We start from the raw sequence: 25,431 nt of genomic DNA, 5'->3' as shown, positions 1-25,431 counted from the left end.
TTTATATGGATTATAAAAGATATATGTGAGATTATCATGCTTTGTTCTTAAATTTTTGATGAAATAGAGCTATTTGGGCTAATTTATGAAAATGAGGTTTTGAAGGACTAAATTGTGAATTAAATATGTTATTTGGGCTTGTATGAAAGCTATGTATATTCGGCTCTTGGTGAATTTTGCATATTTGTGATTTTGTGAAAAATAGACTAAATTGTCGAAGTGTGAAAATGTAAGGGCTAAAATGCAAAGTGCCCTAAATATGTGTTCATGGATTATTTTGAATGAAATGAATGATTGAATGGTTGAATTTGAATTGTATTAGATCAAGAACAAAGAAAATCAGACTTAGATCAAAGGAAGTCCAAAATAGTCAAACAGTCGACTCGTTTCCCTCCAAAATTCGTACGAGGTAAGTCAAATAACAATTACGTGTGAAATTGACTAAATTTTACGAATACAAACTGTAATCTGTATTGGATGGCCTTGAGATCCTGATGACTAAATTTCGAGTAAACTTCGATAATATGCTAGTATCTGAAAAGCTCTGTATGTTTTTAAAAGAACGTTGACTTGGTCTGAGATATTGTGTAAGACCGTGTCTGGGACACAGGCCTCGATTTGAGATTTACATGTAAGACCATGTGTGGGACATAGGCATCGTATCTAATTTCGTGTAAGACCCTGTTTGGGATAGAGGCATCGATACTGAATTACATGTAAGACCACGTCTAGGACGTCAGCATTGTACCCTTTTATGAGAATCTGAATCGTTTCTGAACCGTCTGATGATAGAGTACGAGATATGGGAATGAATAAATGAAATGTATAATCTATACAGGTATGTTTGTATCATACTAAATTTCTAAATATGAAAGACTATGTTTCTGTGAAATAATGAATGCGAAGTATGTATGAAATCATGGAAATGAAACATGACATGTATACAAGAAAATGAGCATGGTTAGGCTCATGAACTGTTCTGTGAAATGGTTATGAATTCTTGCTGTTGATTTGTACTTTATATGATTTAATAGTTAAACCAATTGTATTTGGCTTACTAAGCTCTTTGTAGCTTACTCGGTGTGATTTCTGTCTGTTATACAGTTATAGTAGCTATTGAAGGCTAGGGGATAGTCGAGGAATTGTCACCATACTATCGAACTCATTTTGGTACTTTTGAAAGTGTAAAATTTTTAAGTATGGCATGTATAGGCTAGAATGTCTATGTATTTAAGTTTTGCTATGTATATATATTATGCCATAAGAGTTGGCTAGCAAATGGTATATATGTGCTTAGTTTTGGTAAATGGTTTGTGATGCCAAATTGTGCATGCTTGTAATGGATATATGCCCTTATATATGGTGATCATTTTGAAATATGGAAAGTTTAGGAAATGCTAAGTTTAAGCATGAGTTAGAAGGTGCCATAAGTGAGCTATGAAATGAGCATTTTGGCATGTTGTTGTAATAAGATTTTTAATGTGTTTTGGCATAAATTTGAATAGGTTATTGAATGATGGTGATTTAGTTATAATGAAGCATGTTTTAAGCATGGAATTGGCTGAAAATTTTGGTATAAATGTTGTTTAATATTGTTTGTAGGAATAACCCAAAAAGGGGTGGCAAGTTGGCTTAAACCAAGCCTGCATTGTGAAACACAGTCAGGGAACACGAGCGTGAATTGTGGCTCTGTATGCAAAGTAGTAACCTCTTAAGATCACACGGTTAAGACACATAGGCATGTCATATGACCTTGAACTTAAGTCAGTAGCTAGCTAAGTATTACACGGCCATGGCACACGGCCGTGTCTGTTGGCCGTGTGTAAAAGTCAGTATATATACTCTGTTTTGGCACGATTGGATCACATGGGTGTGTCTGGTGCCCGTGTAAGGCACACAGCCTGGTCACACAGGCGTGTGACCTCAACAGAATTGAAAAAAAATTAAGTTCTGAAAGTTCTAAATGTGCTCGATTTAGTCCCGACCTTTTCTAAAAGTATGTCTTAGGTCTTGGAGACCTCCATAAGGGATGAATTGTTGATTTGCTTATGCAATAATACTATATGATATCTGTGATTCTGTATTTATCTGAAATGTTCTGTCTATCTGGTAACGCCCCTTACCTATTCCAGCAACGGTTACGGGATAGGGGTGTTACAATCACTGTACACAATGAAATCTTTTCCCGACTCCAGTAAAGTCATACAGGTGCTTCTGTTAACATCTGCTTCAATGTTTCAAAACTTTTCTGACACTGCTCATTCCAAACAAATGGAACATTCTTTTGCAATAATTTCATCATTGGTAAAGCTATTTTCAAAAATCCGTTCACGAACCTTCGATTATATCCAACCAATCCGAGAAAACTACATACCTCTGACACAGTTTTAGGAGTTTTCCACTGTAAATTGCTTCAATTTTCTTTGGGTCCACTCTAATTCCATCTTTCGATACCACATGACCAAGAAATACTACCTCTGAGAGCCAAAATTCGCATTTGCTCAATTTCCCATACAATTATTTCTCCCGTAATGTTTGTAAAACAATTTGAAGATGTTGATCATGTTTAGATTCAGACTTTGAATATACCAAAATGTCATCAATAAAGACTACTACGAATTGGTCCAAGTAAGGCTGAAAAATCCGGTTTATAAGATCCATAAAAGCAACTGGAGCATTTGTTAATCCAAATGGCATCACTAAGAATTCATAATGCCCATACTGTGTTCGAAATGCTGTCTTTGGTACTTCACTTTCTTTCACCTTTAACTGATAATAACCCGATCTTAAATCAATCTTTGAAAACACAGAAGCTCTTTTCAATTGATCAAACAAATCATCAATATGATGTAATGGGTATTTATTCTTGACGGTTACCTTGTTCAACTATCAGTAGTCAATGCATAACCGCATCGAACTATCTTTCTTTTTAACAAATAACACTGGAGCTCCCCATGGTGATGTACTAGGTCGAATAAAATCTCGATCCAATAAATCTTGCAGCTGTACCTTCAACTCTTTCAACTCAGTTGGTGACATACGATATGGAGGTATCGACACTGGATCTGTACCCGGATAGACTTTGATCACAAATTCAACTTCCCAATCAAGAGGTAATCCAGGTAACTCTTCAGGGAATACATCAGGAAATTCACATACAATTCAGATTTTACTACATTTACTTTCCACCGAATCCAAATTAATAACATATGCTAAGAAAGTAGTACAACCCTGACAAAGAAGCTTACTAGTTTTGATTACCGATATAATACGAATTAATCCACTGGTTCGAATACTATTTACTTCAATCTGGTCTCCGTTTTCATTTTGAACAATAACCTTCTTTTTATAACAGTTTGATATTACTCCATGTTCTGATAGCCAGTCCATACCCAGTATAATGTCAAAGTCGCCAAATGGCATAATCAATAGATCAACAGGAAAAGTTCTGTCTTGAAACATTAATGGACTTCTTCTACATATTCGATTCACTAACATTGTTTTCCCCAGAGGACAAGACACTTCTACTATTACTCTAGACAGTTTAGGTTTTAATTTTCCCATCTCAACTAGTTTTGTATTAACATAAGAATGTGACTATCCCAGATCTATCAAAGCATAAACGGGTTTTGAATGTAATAGAAATATACCTGTCACCACATCGTGTGCATCTCTTTTTTCTCGAGTTCTTACAACATATGCTCGGGCTGGAGCTCTAGCTTCCGATTGTTAAGTGGCAACTTCACTTGTCCTTCTAGCTTCTCATCTACTGATTGAACCACCTTTGCCTGATCCTCGACCTCTGGAAGCAGATTCAGATCTCTGCGACATTGTTGGTGTTGCTTTATCAATCTTTGGACAGTCTTTTACAAAATGATCAGTGGATCCACATCGGAAACAACCTCTACTTAATCTCTAACATTCACCCCAATGTTTATTCCCACAATGTTGACATTCCAAAATTTCAGTATTTCTGGATGGCCCTCTAAAGCTAATAGTGGAAACTATCGTCTGTCTACCACGATTTCTGTCACTTCTATCTGATCTAGAACCAAATCTTCCACTACTTCAAAATTCTTTTGATCTCTTAGGTTGTGGATTAGAGCTTGTAGTTCCGGAATGCTTTCCAAGTGAATGAGAAGTTTCAAGCTTTTTATCTAACCTCAACACTTGCTCAACCATTTTGGCTCTCTCAATTAAATTCGCAAAATCAGTAATCCGTAGAGACACCAACTGTAGTCATAATTCATCATGGAATCCTCTTAAAAATTATTTACATCTGTTAGCTTTAGTCGGTACAAATTTAATTGCATATCTGCTCAATCTCAAAAACTCCCGTTCATAATCCGCTATGGACATCTCACCTTGTTTCAACATCAAGAACTCATGTTTTATGTCTTCCATATATAATTCTCCCAAATATTTCTTTTGAAACTCCTTTAGAAAGAATTCCCAACTTATCTGTTCCTCCGGTACATGTTGAGTTACTGATTCCCACCATACATAAGCTCTCTTTGTAATAAAGAAATAGCATACAATAAACATTCCTGTGGGGTACATTCATGTTGTTTCAGGATTCTATTTGTAGTTTCTATCCAATTTTCAGGTACAGACGGGTCAACTTCCTTTGATCCCAGGAATTCGGTAGCACCATACTTCCACAATTCTTTAATCGGAGCTCATCGAGTTTGAGGGGTAGGAGTTATAGTAGGTATAGTTCCTACTGCTCTTTGAAGAGCATCAGCTGTCACTCTGAGTATCTCTGTATTATCTCTTTCTCTAAACTCATTTCTGTACCCAATTTGATCCTAGAATCGACTAAGCCTGAATAGCTCTGATACCACTAAATGTAACTCCCCCTAACCCTTTTCCGACATCAGAATAGGATTACAGAGCATTACCGGTCACTACGGTTTATAACAAAAATCAAATAAAATTAAACATTGTATAATTCAGTAATATATCTTATTAACCTCTTATATGGATGTTCAAGGCCCATAAAAGATGTTAAGATCAAACCAGAACCCAATCAGAAACTTATAAATTTTTTTGTAAAATTTCCAAGATTTCTCTTAAAGAATAATACCACACGCCCGTGTGATTTAGAGACACGCTCATATTGTCACCCCATGTGACTCACATGGCTAGGACATGCCCGTGTCCTCTACCCGTGTACTTCTCTAACTTGTTGCTTATGAACAAACTAGTTTTACACTGCCAAGACACACGCCCATGTGCTTAGCTTGTGTGGATTTCTTTTCAATTCGAACCTAGTGCAGTTTTCACACTGCCAGGCACATGCTCGTGTACTGAGGCCGTGTACTATACATGGCTGAGACACACACCCGTGTCTCTGCTCCTGTAGCCATACCTGAGTATTCTGTTTACTACATTTTAGATGCAGGGGACACATGACCTGCTCACATGCCCGTGTAAGGGCAGTGTGTCTCATGCAGTCTGATCACATGCCCATGTGCCAGACCGTGTGGACTCAAAATGAACCTTAAAGTCCAAGTTTACCAACCCTGCAAACTTTAATAACAAGCAACTAAAAATTCAATCTTTTAACCAATCCAAAACATGATTAAATACATCTGTTTCACATTAAAATCATCAATGTTACGATCCAACTCGAGTGTATTAGTAAGTGTTTAACATAGAACCTCCAGATAATATACCTTGGTACCATCTAAATCAACTCAAAATAAAATATATAAATGACCGTATTATAAACATAAACTTTGCATTCATGGGTTAACCATTATCTTTCTTACACAAAATAACTTCAAAAGACAACCTAGGTACATGCTATTTCTTAAAATAAGATACATCACCAACTATTTGAGTTCGGGCTTGGCTTGGATGCTGAGTTGTTAGTCACTTTCGTACCGAACCTGCACACAAAAACAAATCGTTCGCTAAGTATTCACTCAGTGATATTTCTATAAACCAACACTTAAAACAAATATTAACATAAAATGCAATTAAGCTATTAATTTCAAATCTCATAATACTAACTATATTCAAATTCTTTCTCAATAAAACATTCAGTTCAATTCAATACTAATCAATTACAATTGATTTCCAATACAGTAGCACAGTAATTCAGTTGTTCAGTACGGTAATTTACCCCTATTAACATAATTCGGACTTTGGTGATACACTGATCCAACCAACACACCAGCACGGCACAATATGCCTCATCGGATTTGCCGAAGTAAACAGTAGCAGTACGGTACATAGTACCTAATCGGATTAAACTGAAGTAATAGAAACAGTACGACACACGAAGTGCCTCATCGACACAAAGTGGAAGTAATAATACGACACTATTAGTGCCTCATCGACTCAAGGTTGAAGTATCCCTGTACATTTCCAATCTTATGGCATGTCAATTATATCCAACCTAGCCCGACACTGTTAATAGGGTATTTATTTCATTTTTAATTTTCAGATAACAATCAATATACATTTCATTTCAAATACTCACAACTCAATTCGATTCAATACAATAATAGCAATACTTACCTCCATACAACTTACCATATATATAATAAATGCAATAGTAATTATTAACTTTGGTTTATAGAAATACAAACCATAATTCTCGGTTTACTCTTCGTTCACCTTCTCTTTTGTTTTCTTTATCGATTTCTCTGGTACTATGTTAGCTACGGAAATTAAACAATTTATACTATTAATAAATAACAATTCACAATAAATAATTGAATTTTTATTTAATTCAAATTTCAATTTCAATTTAATCCTAATTAACTCATTTATTTTTATCACTTAATTCATACTTTATCTTTATTCAATCTCCTATCATATTCACATTAGCCATTAAATATTCATGGTAAAACCCTAATCTCAAATTTCTTTCAATTTAGTCCCTCAAACATAAAACTTATAGCTTCTTTTACAATTTAATCCCTTAATCAATTCTAAATTGAAATTTATTCATTTAAATCCCTAATTCAACAATTTGTTCAACATAACACATGTCTAAAAATATACTAACTTTCAAAATTTTCACTTACATCAAGTAATATTTGTCTTTAGGACTCCAAAAACATCAAAATTATAAAGAAATAGACTTAATTGACTTACCAAATTAAGCTTCAAACTTCAAAACCTTAATTTTTTCTTTTCTTTTTCTTTCTTTCTTTTTCTCCCCAATTTCTTTTCTTCCCTGTTCTCTTTTTCTATTGTTTCTTTATTTTATTTATTTTATTATATTATTAAATTATTAAATTAATATATTATTTTATTATATACTTAAGTATTAAGTATAAATATATCTATATTATACATACACATGGAATAATATTTTCCATACATTTGGCACTATTCCCTTTTATGAGTTATTTGCTAATTTAGTCCCTTCAATTTTCTTTAGTCTATAATTAAACTTTTGCACTATATTCAATCTAGTCCCTACACTAAATTAACCTTAATTCAAGCTAATTTACTTAACTAAAATCTAATTAATCACTCAGCTAGCTTCGTAATATTTCTAATAAATATTTACGAACCCGATTTTCTAAAATAGTAAGCCAGAAACACGATTTCTGATAACCGTAAATTTCAGGTCATTATCAATAACCTACCTAATTTTCCCACGACTATGGCACACGGGCGTGTCTCCAGCCATGTGGTACAAGTTAGTGTGTATGCCCTATGCCACGGGCGTGTCTGGTGGCCGTGTGAGGCACACGGCCTGTTCACGCGAGCGTGTGATCCTTAAATCAAAGAAAATTTTCTAAGTTTCCCAAAGTTTGTAAATGTTATCGGTTTAGCCCCAAACCATTTCTAAGCATGTTTTAAGGTCTCGTAGAGCCTTATAAGGGGCATTGTGCATGATTTGTATGGATTTGGTTTATGAATGTATAAATGTATGTGAATAAAGTGTATTATCCGATAATACCTCGTAACCCTATTCTAGCATCGGATACGGGTTAGGGGTGCTACACACCCTGGCCAATATTCAAATTTCCATTATTGGGCTTCAAAACCTTCAAGGCTGACTTTGGCCCATTCCCCATCACCATTTTTTCCCCTTAGCCTTTAACTTGGCCTGTTTCCATTTCGTCTCAATAACATCTTTTTCTAGAAACCCTAACCCCATATCCCTATCCCCATCAGACTTTTCCTTAGTTACTACCTAATCACTCCTATTAACCTCGCCATTAAACACTATGAAAATCTCTCCCTTACTAACCCCTAACATTACAAAGTGAGATCTCTTAGCAAGGCCCCCGGAACCTCCATTTCTTCCCTCATTAGAAGCCCGACTATTCCCTCTCCGTCTCTCCACTACCATCCATGAACCATAGGGTTCATCATCTACATTCTTTTCAAGACCCGACTTCTCTATGATCGGTCGAGTGCAACTTGACTCCTCTACCGGTGGAGCCATCACAATTCGGGGACAAACTTCCACTGCATGTCCATACATACCATATTGGAAATAGATATTTGGTAAAGCTTCATCTTCAACATGCTAGAGATAACCATTGATTCGAATCTTCGACACCAACGGCTCCCTCAAATCAACACAGACTGTCAGCCACGCAAATCGTCCCATGCGAGCACAGCCCGTATGAACATCCAGCTTCACCACTGGACCAATTGTCTGACCAATCACCCTTAAGAGGCAATTCGATTAATAACCTTCAGGCAATCTAGGTTCCAAACAACTTGCGACTCAATACCACTCTGACTTGTTGAAAACTCTAGTGACCATGGGCAAACAGTCAGGTATCTGCCAAAAATTACCCATAGCCCTCATACTAATACCTTATTATAGTCAGATTCATCCTAAAAATGAACCAAATAAAAATCATTCTCGAGATCCATGAGTTGGATCTGACTGAGGATTTTACAGTAAATTGATTTTATTCAACAAAACATTAAAACCAATCCTTCCCTCTAGTAATTTCATAATAACTGTATTGGCTATTTGTTGTTGGATAAACTCCTGCACTCTGTTAGAGAACGTAATTGACGGAACACCCTTAATCACTTTAGTAACAGCACCGCCATCCAAAAGTGTAAACTCCTCTTCCAGAAAACCACCATTATTCTTCTCTGATAAAGCTCCTAAAATGGTTAATTTGTACGCTGCCTTTGGAATCTCTGACTGAATCATTTGGCCATTATTATCCACAGTTGGGTCATCAAAATCTAATTGTACTTTCAGTCTAGTGGAAACTTTCTTCGTAGCCCTTCCAATACCACTAGTCAAACCTGAGCTATTGACACCAACCGCGAAATCCATTGTAGGAAGTGTTCCACTCATCACCTAAAAAACCAGTTTCACACAATTTAATACATGTAAAAAACTACATACAAATAATATGTGTTTGATGTTTTAAGTTGAAAATACATTATTTTAATATATTTATTTTGAATTTAAATTGTGCTTTTTTTTATAAATTTTACATAAGGATTTGAAAGACAAAAATATTATTTATTAAATGTTTAAATTTTAATACAGAATTGATGTTGAGTTCACCAATATATATGCAAAAGCTATGGTTTTGAGAGTTGATAAAAAAAAGAAAATACAAATTATAACATGCCATTTAATTTGCAAAAGACCGGGACATGTAATGTAATGTTAATGGCGGCAGAACAGAGCAGTTATATTTAACGCTCCTAGTTTTATTCTCAATTTTTTTTCCGTTTATTTTCCATTCCTTCCTTACAACAAACTGTCCGCTTCTCTTGGTGTATAGTGTAATCGATCAATCAATGGTTTCGCCTCTTGACGAAAACCCTGATTCCATCCGATTTCAAAATCAATTGTCTGAGATGCCTCTCATTGGACATCGATCACTCTCAATTTGCACAACTCTAACACCATAATCAGGTTCGCTTCCTGTTTTTAGCTGGAGACGAACCGCATTGCGATTCATCGTCATGTTTGAAGCTCAGGTAGGCTTATTTCCTTTTTCATTTTTTTTTTCATTTTTAACGGGAGTGCTTGTACCTTACTGAATTTAAATAGCTCGAGAATGTCATTGGAACTTGAAAGCTTCTAAAATTTTGATCTTACCTTTTATTTTTACAATTAAATTGTTATTGTTTCATAATTATATTTTAACAATTGAGATTGGAGGAACCTAATCTAAGGTCCCTTTTTAATTAAATAATTTGCAAGCATTGTAAAGTAGATTAGGAAATGAGTTGCGAGGTGATCATCATATAGTACATAAGAGCCGTGTAGATGATAAGAGAAGAGTGACGAAGCAATAAATCAGGCACAAGCTTTTACAAGTTTTTCATTGATATGTTGCTGTTTGATTTCCATTTGTTACCCGTATTCATGTGTTTAATCATTCAAGCGTCGTATGTGCCTGAAGTTATTAGTTTTGATTGTAACATTCGCACCTGTGGGCTTACATTTTTATTTTTTCATGTTATTACTTATAGTTATGCTTTTCAACATTCAGCACTTTCTTATAGTATAATGTGTTTGTTGCTTTTTTCAGTGTTTCTGAATTTGTGCATATTTTTCTTTATTTGTAGGTTCTGCATTTGCTTCGAAGATACTTGGGAGAGTATGTTAATGATCTCTCATTAGAGACATTAAGGATCAGTGTTTGGCAAGGTTTCTTCACAAATACCGTTTGTTCTTGCTTACTTTTCTTATCGTTTTCTCCATCTGTTTGAGCTATGATTGTTACATGACGGTTTCTTATGAAAGGAATTTGGCAAGTGAAACATGATGGCTTTGTAAAATTTCTTCCTTCTTACAGGTGACGTTGTCCTCAAAGATTTAAAATTGAAGGCAGAGGCCCTGAACTCTTTAAATCTTCCTGTTGCTGTCAAAGCTGGTTTTGTGGGCACTATAACTCTGAAGGTAGCTATTTTCATCGTTAGTGTTTGCTTTATTTTCTGTTAGGTTTGTGTTCTTTAACTTTTTCCATGGAAATAAATCCCGCTTTTTTTGTTCCTTAAATTGTAGTTTCTAAATATGTTTTGGCACATAACTTTTATGTTCTAACTTCTAGTTATTTTTGTTATTATTGTTCTTGAAATTTTATATTGTAGGTTCCATGGAAAAGCTTGGGTAATGAACCTGTAATTGTTCTCATTGATCGTGTATTTGTTCTTGCTCACCCAACTCCTGATGGCCGGAAACTTAAAGTAAGATGATATTTTATTTGGGGGAGTGAATTTCTTCCCAAGTTTCCTATTACCAAAGCCGTATCTTTTTCTTATTTTGATTTGAAATCTTATTTCAATTGTACAGGAGGAGGACAGGGAAAAACTTTTTGTAGCTAAAATTCAGCAAATTGAGGTAATTTCTTTTTTAAATAAAAACTCACTTATATTACTTATGACATGGTACTATATCATTGTGTTTCCTCCAAGTATAATCTTGTTCAAACACCTTTATTTCTTATAGCATCGTGTACTTGATATCATTGTGTTTCATACAAGTATAATCTTGTTCCAAAGTTTACCAGTAAGGAAGTAACATTTTTCCCATGTCAAGTTCATGACTATTAACAAGAATCCTTATTCTACTGATGTTCTAATGCCTAAAGTTTTTAATATTTTGTTGACACTTGGATATTAGAGGCTTCTTCTTCTTCTCCTCTGTTTCTGACCCTCTTCACATCTATTCTAGATTTTCTCATACTTGTTAATTAATGGTAGTGACCTTTTTGGAGAGGACTAGTGGTTATTTTTCTGTTCTTAGGCAGAGTCCTTTGCAAATGTTTTCCCTTGTTTAATATCTGCAATTCTACATTGTTGTATAAAGATCTCTTATTGGAGCTCAGATATATAGTGCATATAGTATTTCTTAATATCAACTTTACAGGCAATAGTTTTGAGAATATTGTATGTTCCATTATGAACTTGTCTGTATTGTTGAGTTGAACAATTGTTATTCCTTGTGTTTTCAAAATAAGATTTAATATAGGAACATTTTTTGAATTTTGAATTTTAGAAATAAAATAAGAGTTGAACAATTCTGGAATTTTGAAATTTTGTTCTATAGTCATGCATTTGGACATAATTATTTTAAAATTTTTTATTGCCTGCAGGAGGCAGAAGCAGCAACTCTTGAGGCGATATCTGGGTCAAATCTGGAAAATGTATGTCTTTGGATGCTAGGCACATATTACTTTCTAAGAATACTGCTTTCTTTTGTTTTTATGATTAAATAAGGTACCTCTATTCAATTTTTTATCAGGCTGCTATCTATTTCACTTGTCGCTAATACACTTTTATATTCCTCCTGGTAAAATGTCGATGAATGGCTCTTCATACATTAACTGTTTTACTTGTAAACCTTTACGCATTTTGTGTTAGTTTTATGAAGTCAATAATTCTTTGTGGTTCGTGCATTAAAGCTCATGTAAGAAAATATGGCTCTTTTTATAAATTATAGTGACTCATTGCTAGCTCTTTTCTTCCCCCCTCTTGTTTGAGTTTATGTGCAGCCACCTCCTGGAAATTCATGGCTTGGTTCTCTAATTGCTACAATTATTGGAAATCTGAAGATAACTATCAGCAATGTACATATCAGATATGAGGATTGCTTCAGGTGGTGGTCGTGTGCTATTTTTAATGTTTTCTATAACTGTTTTTGGATTTGTGATTTGTCTTAAGCTTTGTAAACTAAAATAGGTTTACCTTCCAATCTCTGGATTAGTTACATATTTTCCTTTGTCGTTCTTTACTGACCAGTTTGCTTTGATATTAATGGACTATAATCTTGTAGTAATCCTGGTCATCCATTTTCTTTCGGTGTTACCCTGGCCAAGCTTGCTGCTGTTACTATGGATGAGCAAGGAAATGAGACCTTTGATACTAGTGGTGCTTTGGATAAGTTGCGTAAGGTCCGCTCTTTTTTCCCATGCAATACAAACTCATGCTACCGTCCTTTAAAACAGTTGAGTCTAGTATTAGTAATTTCAGAAACACATTAATAGTTATGAGCTATGGTTGTTTCTTGAAATAGAGGGTATTGAATCAAAATATAATTTACCGAGGGAATTTCTCAAGAAAAGATGAATCTTATGTTTGAACTTTGAATAAACAAAATTCCAGTTTGATAAATGGGAATCTTCTTTTAGGTCATAATGGTAAAAAGTTCCTGTTCTGATGTTTCAACTATTTGTTGTATGTTTGCTTAGTGCTTTACCTTAGATTCTGAGGGCTTGGAATGAATATATGAATAACTAATCCATGAAATGAGCTCCTTGAATTTGTGAGGTTAAATGTAATTTTATGATTACTCAATGGCATAGTGTATAGCTTCCATCAATGCTGGTATGAGGCTTCTTGAATTGTATAGACTGTCATTATCCATCATTGCAACTGAATTTCATTAGTAGATTATGGGTTAGACAAAGATTATCTTTGCATTGAATTCTTGCTACTCAATTCAGAAACATGATCTATAATTTGGTTATAATTCCATATCTGAAGAGGACAAAGTGTCAACCTAGGATGTGAAAGTGGCTGGCATAATCTAAACAAGTTTATATTCATGCCAAAACAGAAGAATGAAGATCAATTTTAACAAATGCTTGTCCAATTTAAATGAACAAAATATGATGGGCCGATTCTCCTCTTGAATGTTAGATTTCTCCTACGTTTCCTTTCAGGTTTAGTATTTACAAATTGTTTTTCATGATTGCTATTTTTGCCTTTTGTTTATGAATGACAAGAAAAATTATTGTGCTAATGCTTTTGAAGTTTGTGTTTAGTCTTTGCAATTGGAGAGGCTTGCTATGTATCATGATTCAGATAACTTGCCCTGGAAGATAGATAAGAAATGGGAAGATCTTAGTCCCAAAGAATGGATTGAGGTTTGGCTCATATGTGGAATCATTATCTCATTTACTTCCTTAGTTCCATAATTTTTATTGTAGTAGTGTGTAAGGTTAACTGAAACATTAAACTAAATTTTAAATGACCCTTATTCTTTATAAAATTTTGTTTATCCAGGTATTTGAAGATGGTATAAATGAACCTGCTGCTGACAATGAAGTGGTGTCTATGTGGGCTATGAATCGCAATTACTTGGTGTCACCAATCAATGGAGTACTTAAGTATCATCGACTTGGAAATCAAGAAAGAAAAAATCCAGATATTCCTTCTGAGAAGGCTTCTCTTGTCTTAAGTGATGTCGCCTTAACTATCACGGAGGTTCCTATACTTTTTCTTTTCCATGTATATTTTTAATTTCTCCATTTTAATTTTCCTATGAAATAAAAAGATTTAAATTCAGTTTCCTATGAAATAAAAAGATTTAAATTCAGTCTTCTTTACATTGCCTACTAAGAAATAATTGGAATGAGAAAGAGAAAGAGAAAGAAAAAGGCTAGTTCTATTCAAGTCTTGAAATGATCTGTTTTGCCCTTTAACAGGCACAATATCATGATTGGATAAAACTTTTAGAAGTCTTTTCAAGATATATGGCATATGTTGAAATTTCCCATTTAAGACCTGTGGTGCCAGTTTCGAAGGAGTCTTACGTTTTGTGGTGGCGGTATGCTGCTATGGCAGCATTGCATCAAAGGAAAATGTGGTACATACATTGCTCTTTTTGTACATATTTTAATTTGATAATTACTCATAAGAGTACCTCTTGTTTTCTAATCTGAAAAGTTACACTTAAATTAAACAAATTTCAAAGTCAGTTACATCTCTTTGCTGTCTGCTCTGTGATTAAATGTTGCCCCCCCCCCCTTAAACTGCATAACAATTTCAGCTATCGGTTCTCGTGGGATCAAATACGGCATATGTGCCAGCTTCGTCGACGTTACATTCACTTGTATGCCAGTATGCTACAGCAGTCATCACGTGTTGTCAACATAGAAATTAGAGAGGTTGAGAAAGCTCTCGATTCAAAAGTAATTCTTCTATGGAGGTAACAAGATTTAGTTTTGCCTTAACTCTCCGCTCCCCCTCTCTGAAATGAAGTCAAACTTGGTCATTGATTTGCTGGGACAAATACATGCATGCTGGACATCCCAATATTCAACTAGTTCTGGAAAAACCATGTTCTTTGTTTAGTTAAGATACTGTTTAAGTAATTTTTACAAAAAAGTCATTTAGGCTTTAGTGGCAATTAGATAGAGTAGCTTGCTGTGAGCCATCATGATTATGATGGCTTAGGCAATTATTGCACTAAGTTGTCAGTGCTTTTTTAGGTAAATTAGTTTTCAAGGTCCTTTATCGTCTATTTCTATTTGGTGTATGGTGTAAGTGGTCACGACCACTATCTATGAGAAAACATAGTAAAAGCTCCAACTGAAGTTGTGCTTGTTACACAAATGTTATTGCCATGTAGTTGTACTTATGCATCAATATCTCTTTGAAAGTGGGAAGATTTTTGTCTGAGTAATTTTTAGAAATTAGTGATCGGTGAAACCAGCAGTCTTGTTTTTTCACTATGAAGCATGGCCATAGCTCCACCCATTCTTTACCATTACATTGTCCTAATGTTATATGGACATGCATTTGACGTGGGTGGACATGTGTTAGATGCCTCCAGATATGCAAAGAAAGATGTTAAAAAAAATAAATTCAGATATGGGACAAATATGGCCCGTCAAGTGACAGAATTTGCCATAAAAGAGAGAGATACCCTATTATGAATGTTTTCTCTTGGTCTGGCCCTTTGTCATAATCCGTCTTTATGTTCAAATACTCATCAGGATTAGATATTATTGGATTACCATGATCTATGTATGTTCCATTTATATATTAAAATTTTATTCAGTTGTTGAATAGGTTGCTCCAGGTTTTGTATATGTGAATCTGTTATTAGAAGTGATCAAGGATATTAATGTACATGTTATAACAATTTTTATCTTTACTCCCATCTAATGTTCAACATTTCCATTTCTGCTTGGGTCAATCAGGTTACTTGCACATGCGAAGCTTGAATCTGTAAAGTCTAAGGAAGCAGCTGAACAGAGAAGGCTTCATAAGAAAAGTTGGTTTACATTGGGATGGTAGGTAGAAATGTAAAAGGATTGCTTTGTCATTGAGTTCTATGATTTTTCCCCCCAAAATTCCCCTCAACATTAACTTCATTTTGCAAATTCTATTCAACTTAATCTCAGGAGAACACAATCTGAAGATGCATCTGACGGGGATGCTTTTGATGGATCACAGTTAACGGAGGAAAGGTTGAGTAAAGAAGAATGGCGAGCAATCAATAAATTACTCAGTTACCAGCCTAATGAGGACTTGATGTCACATTCAGGGAAGGACATGCAGAACATGATCCGGTTTTTCGTAACTGTATCTATTAGTCGAGCTGCTGCAAGGATCATCAATATAAACCAGACGGAGATTGTTTGTGGTCGATTTGAACAACTCCATGTGTCAACAAAATTTAAACATCGGAATACCCATTGCGATGTAACTTTAAGATTCTATGGTGTCTCTGCCCCTGAAGGTTCACTTGCTCAGGTTTAATCGAGTACCTTGTTTTTGAGCTGTTTCTTTCTCACAATTCCTTAGTTAATGATAACTAAAGATATCCAACTAAGAAGAATACCTGAGAGTATCTTATAATCATATCAACCTGTTTTTTGTTTTTATTTCTGGTAGCTAGCATGTTTCAACTATTTTTTTTTAATTCATATTGTAATGTGCATCTTTTTTTCTCTTCAAAAAGTTATATTTGTTTATTTAAAAAATTCAAATCGGTATGTGTTACTAGATTGAATATACATATATTTATATATCTATATTATCTGATGTTTGTCCTTTTTTGCAGAGTGTTTGCAGTGAGCAAAAGGTGAATGCATTAACTGCTAATTTTGTACACTCACCGGTGGGAGAGAATGTTGATTGGAGGTTGTCAGCTACAATTTCCCCCTGCCATGTCACGGTAATTTCTTTAATCCTTGAAGGGAAAGGGGACTCCAAGGTTTACATCAACGTAGAAATGGATATATTTACTTGCACTACTCATCTTGACTTGGGTTTAGTGTCTCTAACAATAGATAGTGTATACTGATGTCGCTAGAATTAATTCAATCCTAAAAAATAACGATTCTATAGACTTCTATATAAACATTTCAAATCTCTATCAAATTAGGGAAACTTATAACTTAACTAACAATTCCTCTAAGCTCCATTGACCATTGACTATTGACAGACTTGTTAATTAAGGTTGATCTGATTTCTTAAGGATAAAGTTTTGGGATTTTATTTATTCTATTTATTGTGAAGATTGTATTTCCTTGAGTAGTTCAACATAGTTGTGTATATATATCCATGTAAATACTTAAGTTAATGGACAAGGAAAAAGAATTCTTATTTTCAACATGGTATTAAGAGCTTGAGAATCTAGATTTAGGAGTTTTTTTTTTCCCCGAAATTCACAAACCCTAGAAAATCCAATTTTGTACTCCTTTTGACCAATTTTTTTTTCACTGCCCCCTTCAACAAAGTCGCGTCCAATCTCAAGAAAAATCTCAAAATCCTGTGCCCAAACTCCTTGCACGTGGCCCTCACACGCCACCCATACCTTTGGCATCCTTGCCCACACGCCGATGAGTGCAGCCCACCTCCGTCGACTTTGATTCTCAACCACCATTGTTGGTTTTGTTGGTGTTTCTCCGATATCCCTTACTGTTATTGACTCTAGTGGTGTTTTTTCCTTTTAAGAGAAAAAAATGGCCGACACAAAATAAGTTATTTATGATAACCCTTCGTTACAAATCAATCTAGTAAAACTTGCTGGGCACAATTATCTCGCATGGTCACGATCGTGCTTATTGTTTATCAAAGCTAAAGGACTACAGGGGTATATTATTGGTGATTCGAAAAAACCCGATGTCAATGATTCTACTTACTATCAGTGGACTCTGATAACTCTCTTGTTATGTCTTGGCTTATCAACTCTATATAGCCCCAGATTTCCAGAACATACCTGTTACTTAACTCTGCAGAAAAAATATGGCATGCAACTGCTCTCACCTACTCACAAGTTGGGAATGATGCTCAGATTTTTGAAATCTGCAATAAGGTTCACAACACTAAGCAAGGTGAGATGTCAATTTCTTAGTATTTTTTTGAACTGAGCAGTTTATGGCACGTGCTAGATTATTACCAAGACGACTATATTAGAGATGCAATAAAGTTTAAGAAGCTTGTGGAAAAGGATATGGTTTACAACTTTTTGGCCGAGTTAAACACTAAGTATGATCAAATTTGGGTTCGAGTTCTTGGAAAAATTCCTTTTCCTTCTCTTAAGGAAACATACTCCAATGTCCAGCAAAAAAGAAAGTAGAAGAGGTGTTATGCTTTATACAACATCAACTGAGAAGGCTGGGTTGATCGCTAGTGCTTCTCAAGAACCAAACAAAGATGATAACATTGATAAAGATAATCTACAATGTGATTATTGTGGAAAGCCATGACATACTAGGGAAAAGTGCTGGAAATTACATAGTCAACCCACCAAAGGCCGTGGAGGAAAACAAAATAAGTCAAATCAGGGTTGAGCAAACTTGTCTGAGGCTACAGAGTCATCTATAGAAACTGCATCCACTGGAATATTTTCTTTGGATGAAATTCGACATCTCAGAAGTCTCTTGTCCTGACTTGACTCTTCCTTGAACCCAACATCCAATTTTGTTAAGTCAGGTATTGCCTTTAATGCTCACAATAATACTGATTCATGGATTATTGATTCTAGTGCGGATAGACACATGACAAGTTCCTCAAAGTTTCTTAAACTACTCCCCAAATCAAACAAAAGATAGTGTTAAGATAGCCGATGGGTCTTTTACTCTTGTAACCGAATAAGGTTCTGTCAACTGTACACCCAATATGAAACTATCTCTGCACTACATGTTTCTCATTTTCTAGTTAACCTTTTATTTGTTAGTGCCATCACAAATACATTAAACTGCAAAATTGAATTTTTCCTTAATCATTGTGTATTCCAAGTTCTTCAAATAGGGAGGATGATTGACAGTGGTAGATTGCATGATGACTTATATATGTTGGAGGGTAGTAGTGGTACTGTTTAAGATTTTTTTGGAGGCAATAAAGTTATCAGTCAAGAAATAATGTAGTGGCATAGGCGGTTAGAACACCCATCATTTTTTGTTATGGAAAAGTTATATCATAATTTATTTTCAAAGACTTGGTTTGATTCATTGTTTTATGAAGCTTGTCAGTTTGCTAAACACGCTAAAAATTCTTATACTTTAAGATATAATAGAAGTAATACTCCTTTTATGATTCTTCATTTGGATGTTTGGGGACTAAGTTGACATGTCTTTTTATTTGGTAATCAGTGGGTTGTTATTTTTATTGATTGCTACACTAGGATGACTTCGGTGTATTTGCTAAAATAAAAAAAAATGATGTGTTTACATCCAATCTTTTCATGAAATGGTTTTACTCAATTTGATGCTAAGATACAATTTTTAGAATTGACAATGGTACAGAGTATAATTTTGATACCTATTTGGAGTGTTATGGGATAATTCATTAGACAACTTGTCCCGATACTAGTGCACAGAATGGGGTTGCTGAAAGGAAAAACAAAAATTTGCTAAAAGTCACTAGATCTCTTCTATTTACCACGAACCTTCCTAGACCAATTTGAGGGGACGCAATTCTTGTAGCAGCCTACCTTATTAATAGAATGCCACTCAAAACTCTTAATTTCATGAGTCCCTTGGAAACTTTACAAGGACACAATACTTATGCTGTTCCTTCAAAGATATTTGGATGTGTCTGTTATGTCCATGATCGGAAAGCAGGTAAATTAGATCCATGAGCCCTTAAATGTGTGTTCATTGGATATTCTCCAACACAGATAGGAAATAAGTGTTATCATCCTACTTCACGATGAACTTTCGTTAGTATGAATGTTACATTTAGAGAAACGAAGCCCTATTATGTTACAACTCAATCACCTTTTCAGGGGGAGAATAATGAAAGAGAAGAAGTGATACCTGACTCAGTAACTATTGAAAAACTTATTCCAGACAACACTATTATTCAAGAGGGAGCTACTGTTCAGGGAGAGACTACTGTTCAAAAGGAGATTGTTAAGCGTTTGGACAAATCAGATTTAATGAAGTATTGAGAAGGACTAGAATAGAAGACGCCATCATGCAACCGACTATGTGCCAAGAATCTTCCTTTTTTGGTGAGTTGCCGTTACTTTCCTATCTTTCAAATGATTTAGATAAGCCTGATGGCTAAAGAAAAAGTGTTAGATCTTGTACTAGACACCCTATGTCTAGCTTTATCTCTTATGACTCATTGTCCCCTCCCTATAGAGCCTTTGCCTTGTCTTTGTCCCCTGTGTCTATTCCACAAGATTGACATGAAGCATTTGAAGATCCCAAGTGGAAAAAAGCCATGGTTGAAGAAATGAAAGCATTGGCAAAGAATGAAATTTGGGAGCTGGTTACTCCTCTAGTAGACAAGAACTTGGTGAGTTGTAAATGGGTGTTTACTGTGAAACACAAGTTTGATGGTTCGATTGAAAGATTCAAAGCTAAATTGGTTGCTAAAGGCTTCACTCAAATTTATAGAGTGGATTATTAAGAGACGTTTGCCCCTGTTGCCAAAATGAACACCATCAGGCTTCTATTTTCTTGTGCAACCAACCTTGACTAGAACCTACAACAGTTTGATTTGAAGAATGCATTCATACATGAAGACCTGGAAGAGGAAGTGTATATGCAATTTTCTCTTGAATTTGATATACAAAAACGCATGTGAAAGTATGTAGATTGAAGAAAGTCTTATATGGGCTGAAACAATCGCCCAAAGCATGGTTTAACAGAACCCGCAAAGCTATAGTCACTTTTGGTTATCAACAGAGCAATACTGATCATACCCTTTTTTATGGAAGATCACAAGGGTAAGATCACTTTCCTTATTGTATATGTTGATGACATAGTGACGATAGGAGACGATAAGAAAGAAATGGCTCACTGAAACAGTGTTTGACTCAGGAATTTGAAATCAAAGTCTAGGAAAGTTTCAATATTTTCTGGTGATTGAAGTTGCCATATCAAAGAAAGGAATCTTCATCTCTCAGAGAAACTATATCCTAGCTTGACTGGGACGAGTATGATGAGATGCAAGCTTGTAGAATCACCTATGGAAAGCAATCATAGGTTGCAAGTTAGAATAGGGGAGTCATTGGATAAAGAGAGATATCAAAGACTGGTTGGTAGACTAATTTATCTCTCACACACTAAACCTGACATAGCATATGCAGATATAAGCTTTTACAAATGTAGATTGGGTTGGATCTCTGGATGACAAGAAGTCTACGTTTGGATATTGCACACTTGTGGGAGGAAACTTAATCACTTGGAGAAGCAAGAATCAAAGTGTGGTTGCTCGATCAAGTAATGAGGCAAAATATAGAGCTATGGCTCAAGGCGTTTGCGAGCTACTGTGGTTATTGAAAGCTATGGAGGAATTGAAGTTGTCGAATAAAGGAAAACTATCCTTATATTGTGACAACAAGGTCGTCATCAGCATATACCAAAACCCGAAACAACATGATTGAACAAAGCACATAGAAATTGATCAATATTTTATCAAAGAAAAGTTGACTACCGACATCCTAGATTTAAGTCATGTAGCCTCGAATGAGCAATTAACTGATATGTTCACTAAAGGATTCAATAACAGAACTTATCACAATTTGGTCTGCAAGTTGGACATGTGTGATATCTATGCACCAACTTGAAGGGGAGTGTTGACCATTGACGGACTTGTTAATCAAGGTTGATCTGATTTCTTAAGGTTGAAGTCATGGGATTTTATTTACTCTATTTATTGTGAAGATTGTAGTTCAACATAGTTGTGTATATATATCCATGTAAATACTTAACTTAATGGACAAGGAAAAAAAAATATTATTTTCAACAAGCTCAAATAGTCAATCGCATTATTTCTTTGTTTGACACTCTCCTCAAGCTAATGAATGGATATCCTCTGTTCCAAGCTTGTTACAAATCTTGAAATACATTATTTGGGAGCCCCACTATAACTTGTTAGCATATCTGATAGATGACCCTTTGTTGAAACAATGTACAAAGAAATCAATTGTCAAGTTTTTCCTTGATTAAATGTCTATCAACTTCAACATGCTTGGTTCTATGATAGAGGTAAAGGGAATAATTTGTCTGAGACTAAGAAAAAAAAAATAGTTGATATTTATTTCAAATAAAGATTTCAATTTGAGAAGGACAAAATCTCCAATCTAATACTTGAAACATCAAATAATAAATCTTATCCTAAAAAACAAAAGTCCCTCACTATATAATACAATAATTCCTTTAATTATAAGGCTAAAAAAAGGGAGCACTACTTGCACTCAAACTCTCCACCACTTAAGATTGTGGCTTCTATTTCTAAACTGACAATAGGGTCATGCAATCCCAATAAAAGCTTGAGCTGGTCCTGAACTTCCTTTTCTCATCTGTCGCATGTCCTAGTTTTTCTCCTTGAATATACACGTAAGGGTGGTATGCTATCAATATTTCCCCCTAGAAATGCGACTTGTCCTCGAGGTGAAAAGACGAAAATTGTCCAACAAGTAAATCATAATTCTCCCATGTTGCTTCTTCCAGAAGTCTTACTTCCTATGCAATTAGTAACTCCAAGTTCGGCACACCAGCTTCTTGCACCCACCAATGAGAAAGGACTTTCGCAGGAGAAAGAAGGATTCCCTAATATGTTGTGATGGTTAAAGGAGCAGGTGGAGCTGAAGGTAATTGTCCTTTAGCTGGCCTTATGTGGGAGACATGAAAAATAGGATGAACCTGAGAAGTAGGAGGGACCTCTAACTCATATACTACTACGGAAATGTGGTGAAAATTTTTAACAGGGCTGAAAATTGAAGGGAAAGTTTTTCATATGTTTGTTTGGCTAATGACTTTTGGCAATAAGGTTGGGTTCACAAAAAAATAGTCACCAACATCAAAAATAAAGTCCCGCCGCTTAGAATCTTCTTGAGCTTTCATCTTGGATTGAGCCTCAATAAGTTGTCTTTGAGGAGTTGCAACATGTCATCTCTTTGAAGTAGTTGTCCAAGATCAGCTAACATTGGTTCTCTTGGAACATAAGGGTAAAAGGGTGATAGTTCTCTTCCATATACAATAGAAAAATGAGTGCTACCCGTAGATGTATGAAATCTAAAATTTTAAGAGTATTTGTCCCAAGAAAGTTAAGTGCTCCAGGCTTTTAGTTGTTCTTGTGCAAAAGAACGTAAGTAGGCTTCTAAGCATCAGTTAACCACTTCTAATTGGCCGTTGGTTTGTGGATGATAGCTTGTACTTGTTTTAAGCAAAATTTTGCATGACTTTAAGAGCACTTGTTAGTATTTGCTAAGAAATATGATTTCAATCAGAAATAGTAGAGCGTGGAATACCAAGGAGATGGATAATTTCCCTGCAAAAGTATTCAACACTATTTTGACAATAAACAAATGAGACAAAGGAATAAAATTGGCTTATTTACTAAGGTGATCAATGACTACTAAAATGGTATCATAGTGGTGTGATTTGGGCAAACTCACGATGAAATCAAGGGAAACATCTTCCCAGATTCTATTTGGAATAGGTAGTAGTTAGAGGATTCATGCTGGTGCCAGTCTTTGATATTTGTTCTATTAACATTGCAAACAAATTTTTCATATAATGGTGTACATCCTACTTGAGTTGAGGCCAGAAAAAATATGCAGAAAGCTGGTGAAAAGTTTTCAAGTAACCACTGAGTATTATGAGTCAAAAAGAAGTCTATGCTTTAAGGGATTGTTTTTTGGAATCACCAAGCAATTTTTAAACTAAAGTTAGTGACCTGCTACAAAAAAACCTGGGCAAGTGGAAGGATTAGATGCCAATAACCTCATATTCTCGTTGGTGTAGTGATCCACCTTGGGAGCTTCTTGGAGGTCCAACAAGTCAAGACTAAAAGGAATGGCCAGAGTGACAAAATCAGCATATTGTGGTCTCCGAGACAATGCATCAACCCCTTTATTCTCATTCCTTGCTTTATATAGGATGGTAAAATCAAATGCCATTAATTTCATCAAAAGTCTCTGATGTTCTGTAGTTGTAACTTCTTGTTCCAACAAAAAATTGAGAGTATAGTGATTGGTTTTAATGAAAAAAATGTCTCCCAAGCAAATAATGTTTCCACTTCTGCAAAGATAATATCAAGGCAAGTACTTCTCAATCATAAGTAGATTTTTGCCTATTAGAATAAGAAAAACCCTTACTAAAATAAGACACAAGATGTTTAGCCGCATAAGGATGGCACTCATTACTTCATATAATGCATCACACTCTGTTGTGAATGGTTGAGAGAAATTTGGCAAGTGCAATATTGGTACTAAAGTGTGGGCTTGCTAGAGAGTGTTGAAAGCATGTCTAATCTTCTTTTTCGTGTCTTGTTCTTAAAATACACAATGCAAAGGAAAAAAATTTACTTGAACTTCTAAAGTCTTTAATTAGTTTTGAATGAAAATAGATTTGCATAAAGTTTAGGAACATGGGGGACTTATTTTAAAATAAGAAAATTGCTTAAAGGTATATCTTTTTGGTCTGTCATGGTGGTTACTGATCCATTAGCTATGGTAATCTTTTTATGGCTAGATAAATGGTTATAGGAAGAAAAATATTTGAAAGAACTTGTAACGCCCCAAAACCCGGCCTAAAAGTTTAGGTCAGATTCTGGAGGTCACATTGATCACCGAAGTGATCGTGGAAAATTTAGTTTAACAAACCGAAAAAAAATATTATAGCATTTAAATTCCATAAAAACACTCAGAAATAAAGTCTCGTTATTACAAAAAAAAATTCTGTCCAAAGAAAATCATTTACGAAAAGCCCAAATTAAATTCATACCACAGTTCTTATAACTGTTTTTATTTCAAAACCATTTACCAAAATAGTAATAAAAAAGAAGACTCTTAAACATGTTTCCTTATCATGACTGTCTGAAATCTCTGGCATGCCAAGTCTAAGCTTCAGAAAGCAATAATGTACATAAAAGGGAAAACACTAAGGGGGTTAGCTACATTAGCTCAGTGACAAACAACAAAATTTTATAGAACAGAAATCCAAATAGCAGTTCAATGGCATAGTGTATTTACAGAGATGCATAGAAATAGAGGGTAAACTCGGAACCTACGTCCTGACCATACGCAACAATCAACACACTCGGTACTATACGCAGAATCACAACAGGAAAACCCATCAACTGGTTGATACCAAAACACTATCATCACAAACACAATGATAAGAAAGTCGGAATTACGCTTACACCTTAATACCCGCAATTAGAACAATCACAAACGTTAAGACAAGGAGATAGAAAACAGACAAACAGACTTACACCCAGTCACTCAATCAGATGCGTATGAATGCAGTCAAGTAGTAAAAACCC

At 35.0% G+C, this 25,431-nt stretch overlaps 1 protein-coding gene and 1 long non-coding RNA gene across 2 annotated transcripts in view; both read left to right on the top strand.

Annotated features, from left to right (window-relative positions):
* The first annotated feature begins 9,655 nt into the window (after positions 1-9,655).
* The window catches only part of LOC107951593 (uncharacterized), a 67,926-nt gene continuing 52,150 nt past the window's right edge, over positions 9,656-25,431 (top strand). Inside the window, exons 1-15 of the mRNA XM_016886689.2 lie at positions 9,656-9,939; positions 10,534-10,615; positions 10,764-10,867; positions 11,059-11,154; positions 11,261-11,308; positions 12,063-12,113; positions 12,462-12,565; positions 12,743-12,860; positions 13,734-13,835; positions 13,975-14,175; positions 14,397-14,557; positions 14,741-14,899; positions 15,897-15,989; positions 16,101-16,452; positions 16,763-16,876. Of these exons, the coding sequence (XP_016742178.1) occupies positions 9,925-9,939; positions 10,534-10,615; positions 10,764-10,867; positions 11,059-11,154; positions 11,261-11,308; positions 12,063-12,113; positions 12,462-12,565; positions 12,743-12,860; positions 13,734-13,835; positions 13,975-14,175; positions 14,397-14,557; positions 14,741-14,899; positions 15,897-15,989; positions 16,101-16,452; positions 16,763-16,876 (1,800 nt within the window). The 5' untranslated portion in view covers positions 9,656-9,924. The remainder of the gene's footprint in view (positions 9,940-10,533; positions 10,616-10,763; positions 10,868-11,058; positions 11,155-11,260; positions 11,309-12,062; positions 12,114-12,461; positions 12,566-12,742; positions 12,861-13,733; positions 13,836-13,974; positions 14,176-14,396; positions 14,558-14,740; positions 14,900-15,896; positions 15,990-16,100; positions 16,453-16,762; positions 16,877-25,431) is intronic.
* Positions 17,201-25,363, top strand: LOC121215502 (uncharacterized). Its single transcript, XR_005911386.1, has 2 exons — positions 17,201-18,639; positions 19,934-25,363. It is a non-coding gene; the product is annotated as an uncharacterized lncRNA (long non-coding RNA).

Source organism: Gossypium hirsutum, chromosome A02, assembly GCF_007990345.1.
Source record: "Gossypium hirsutum isolate 1008001.06 chromosome A02, Gossypium_hirsutum_v2.1, whole genome shotgun sequence".
Lineage (NCBI taxonomy): Eukaryota > Viridiplantae > Streptophyta > Magnoliopsida > Malvales > Malvaceae > Gossypium > Gossypium hirsutum.
This window is presented reverse-complemented; position numbering and strand designations above follow the sequence as displayed.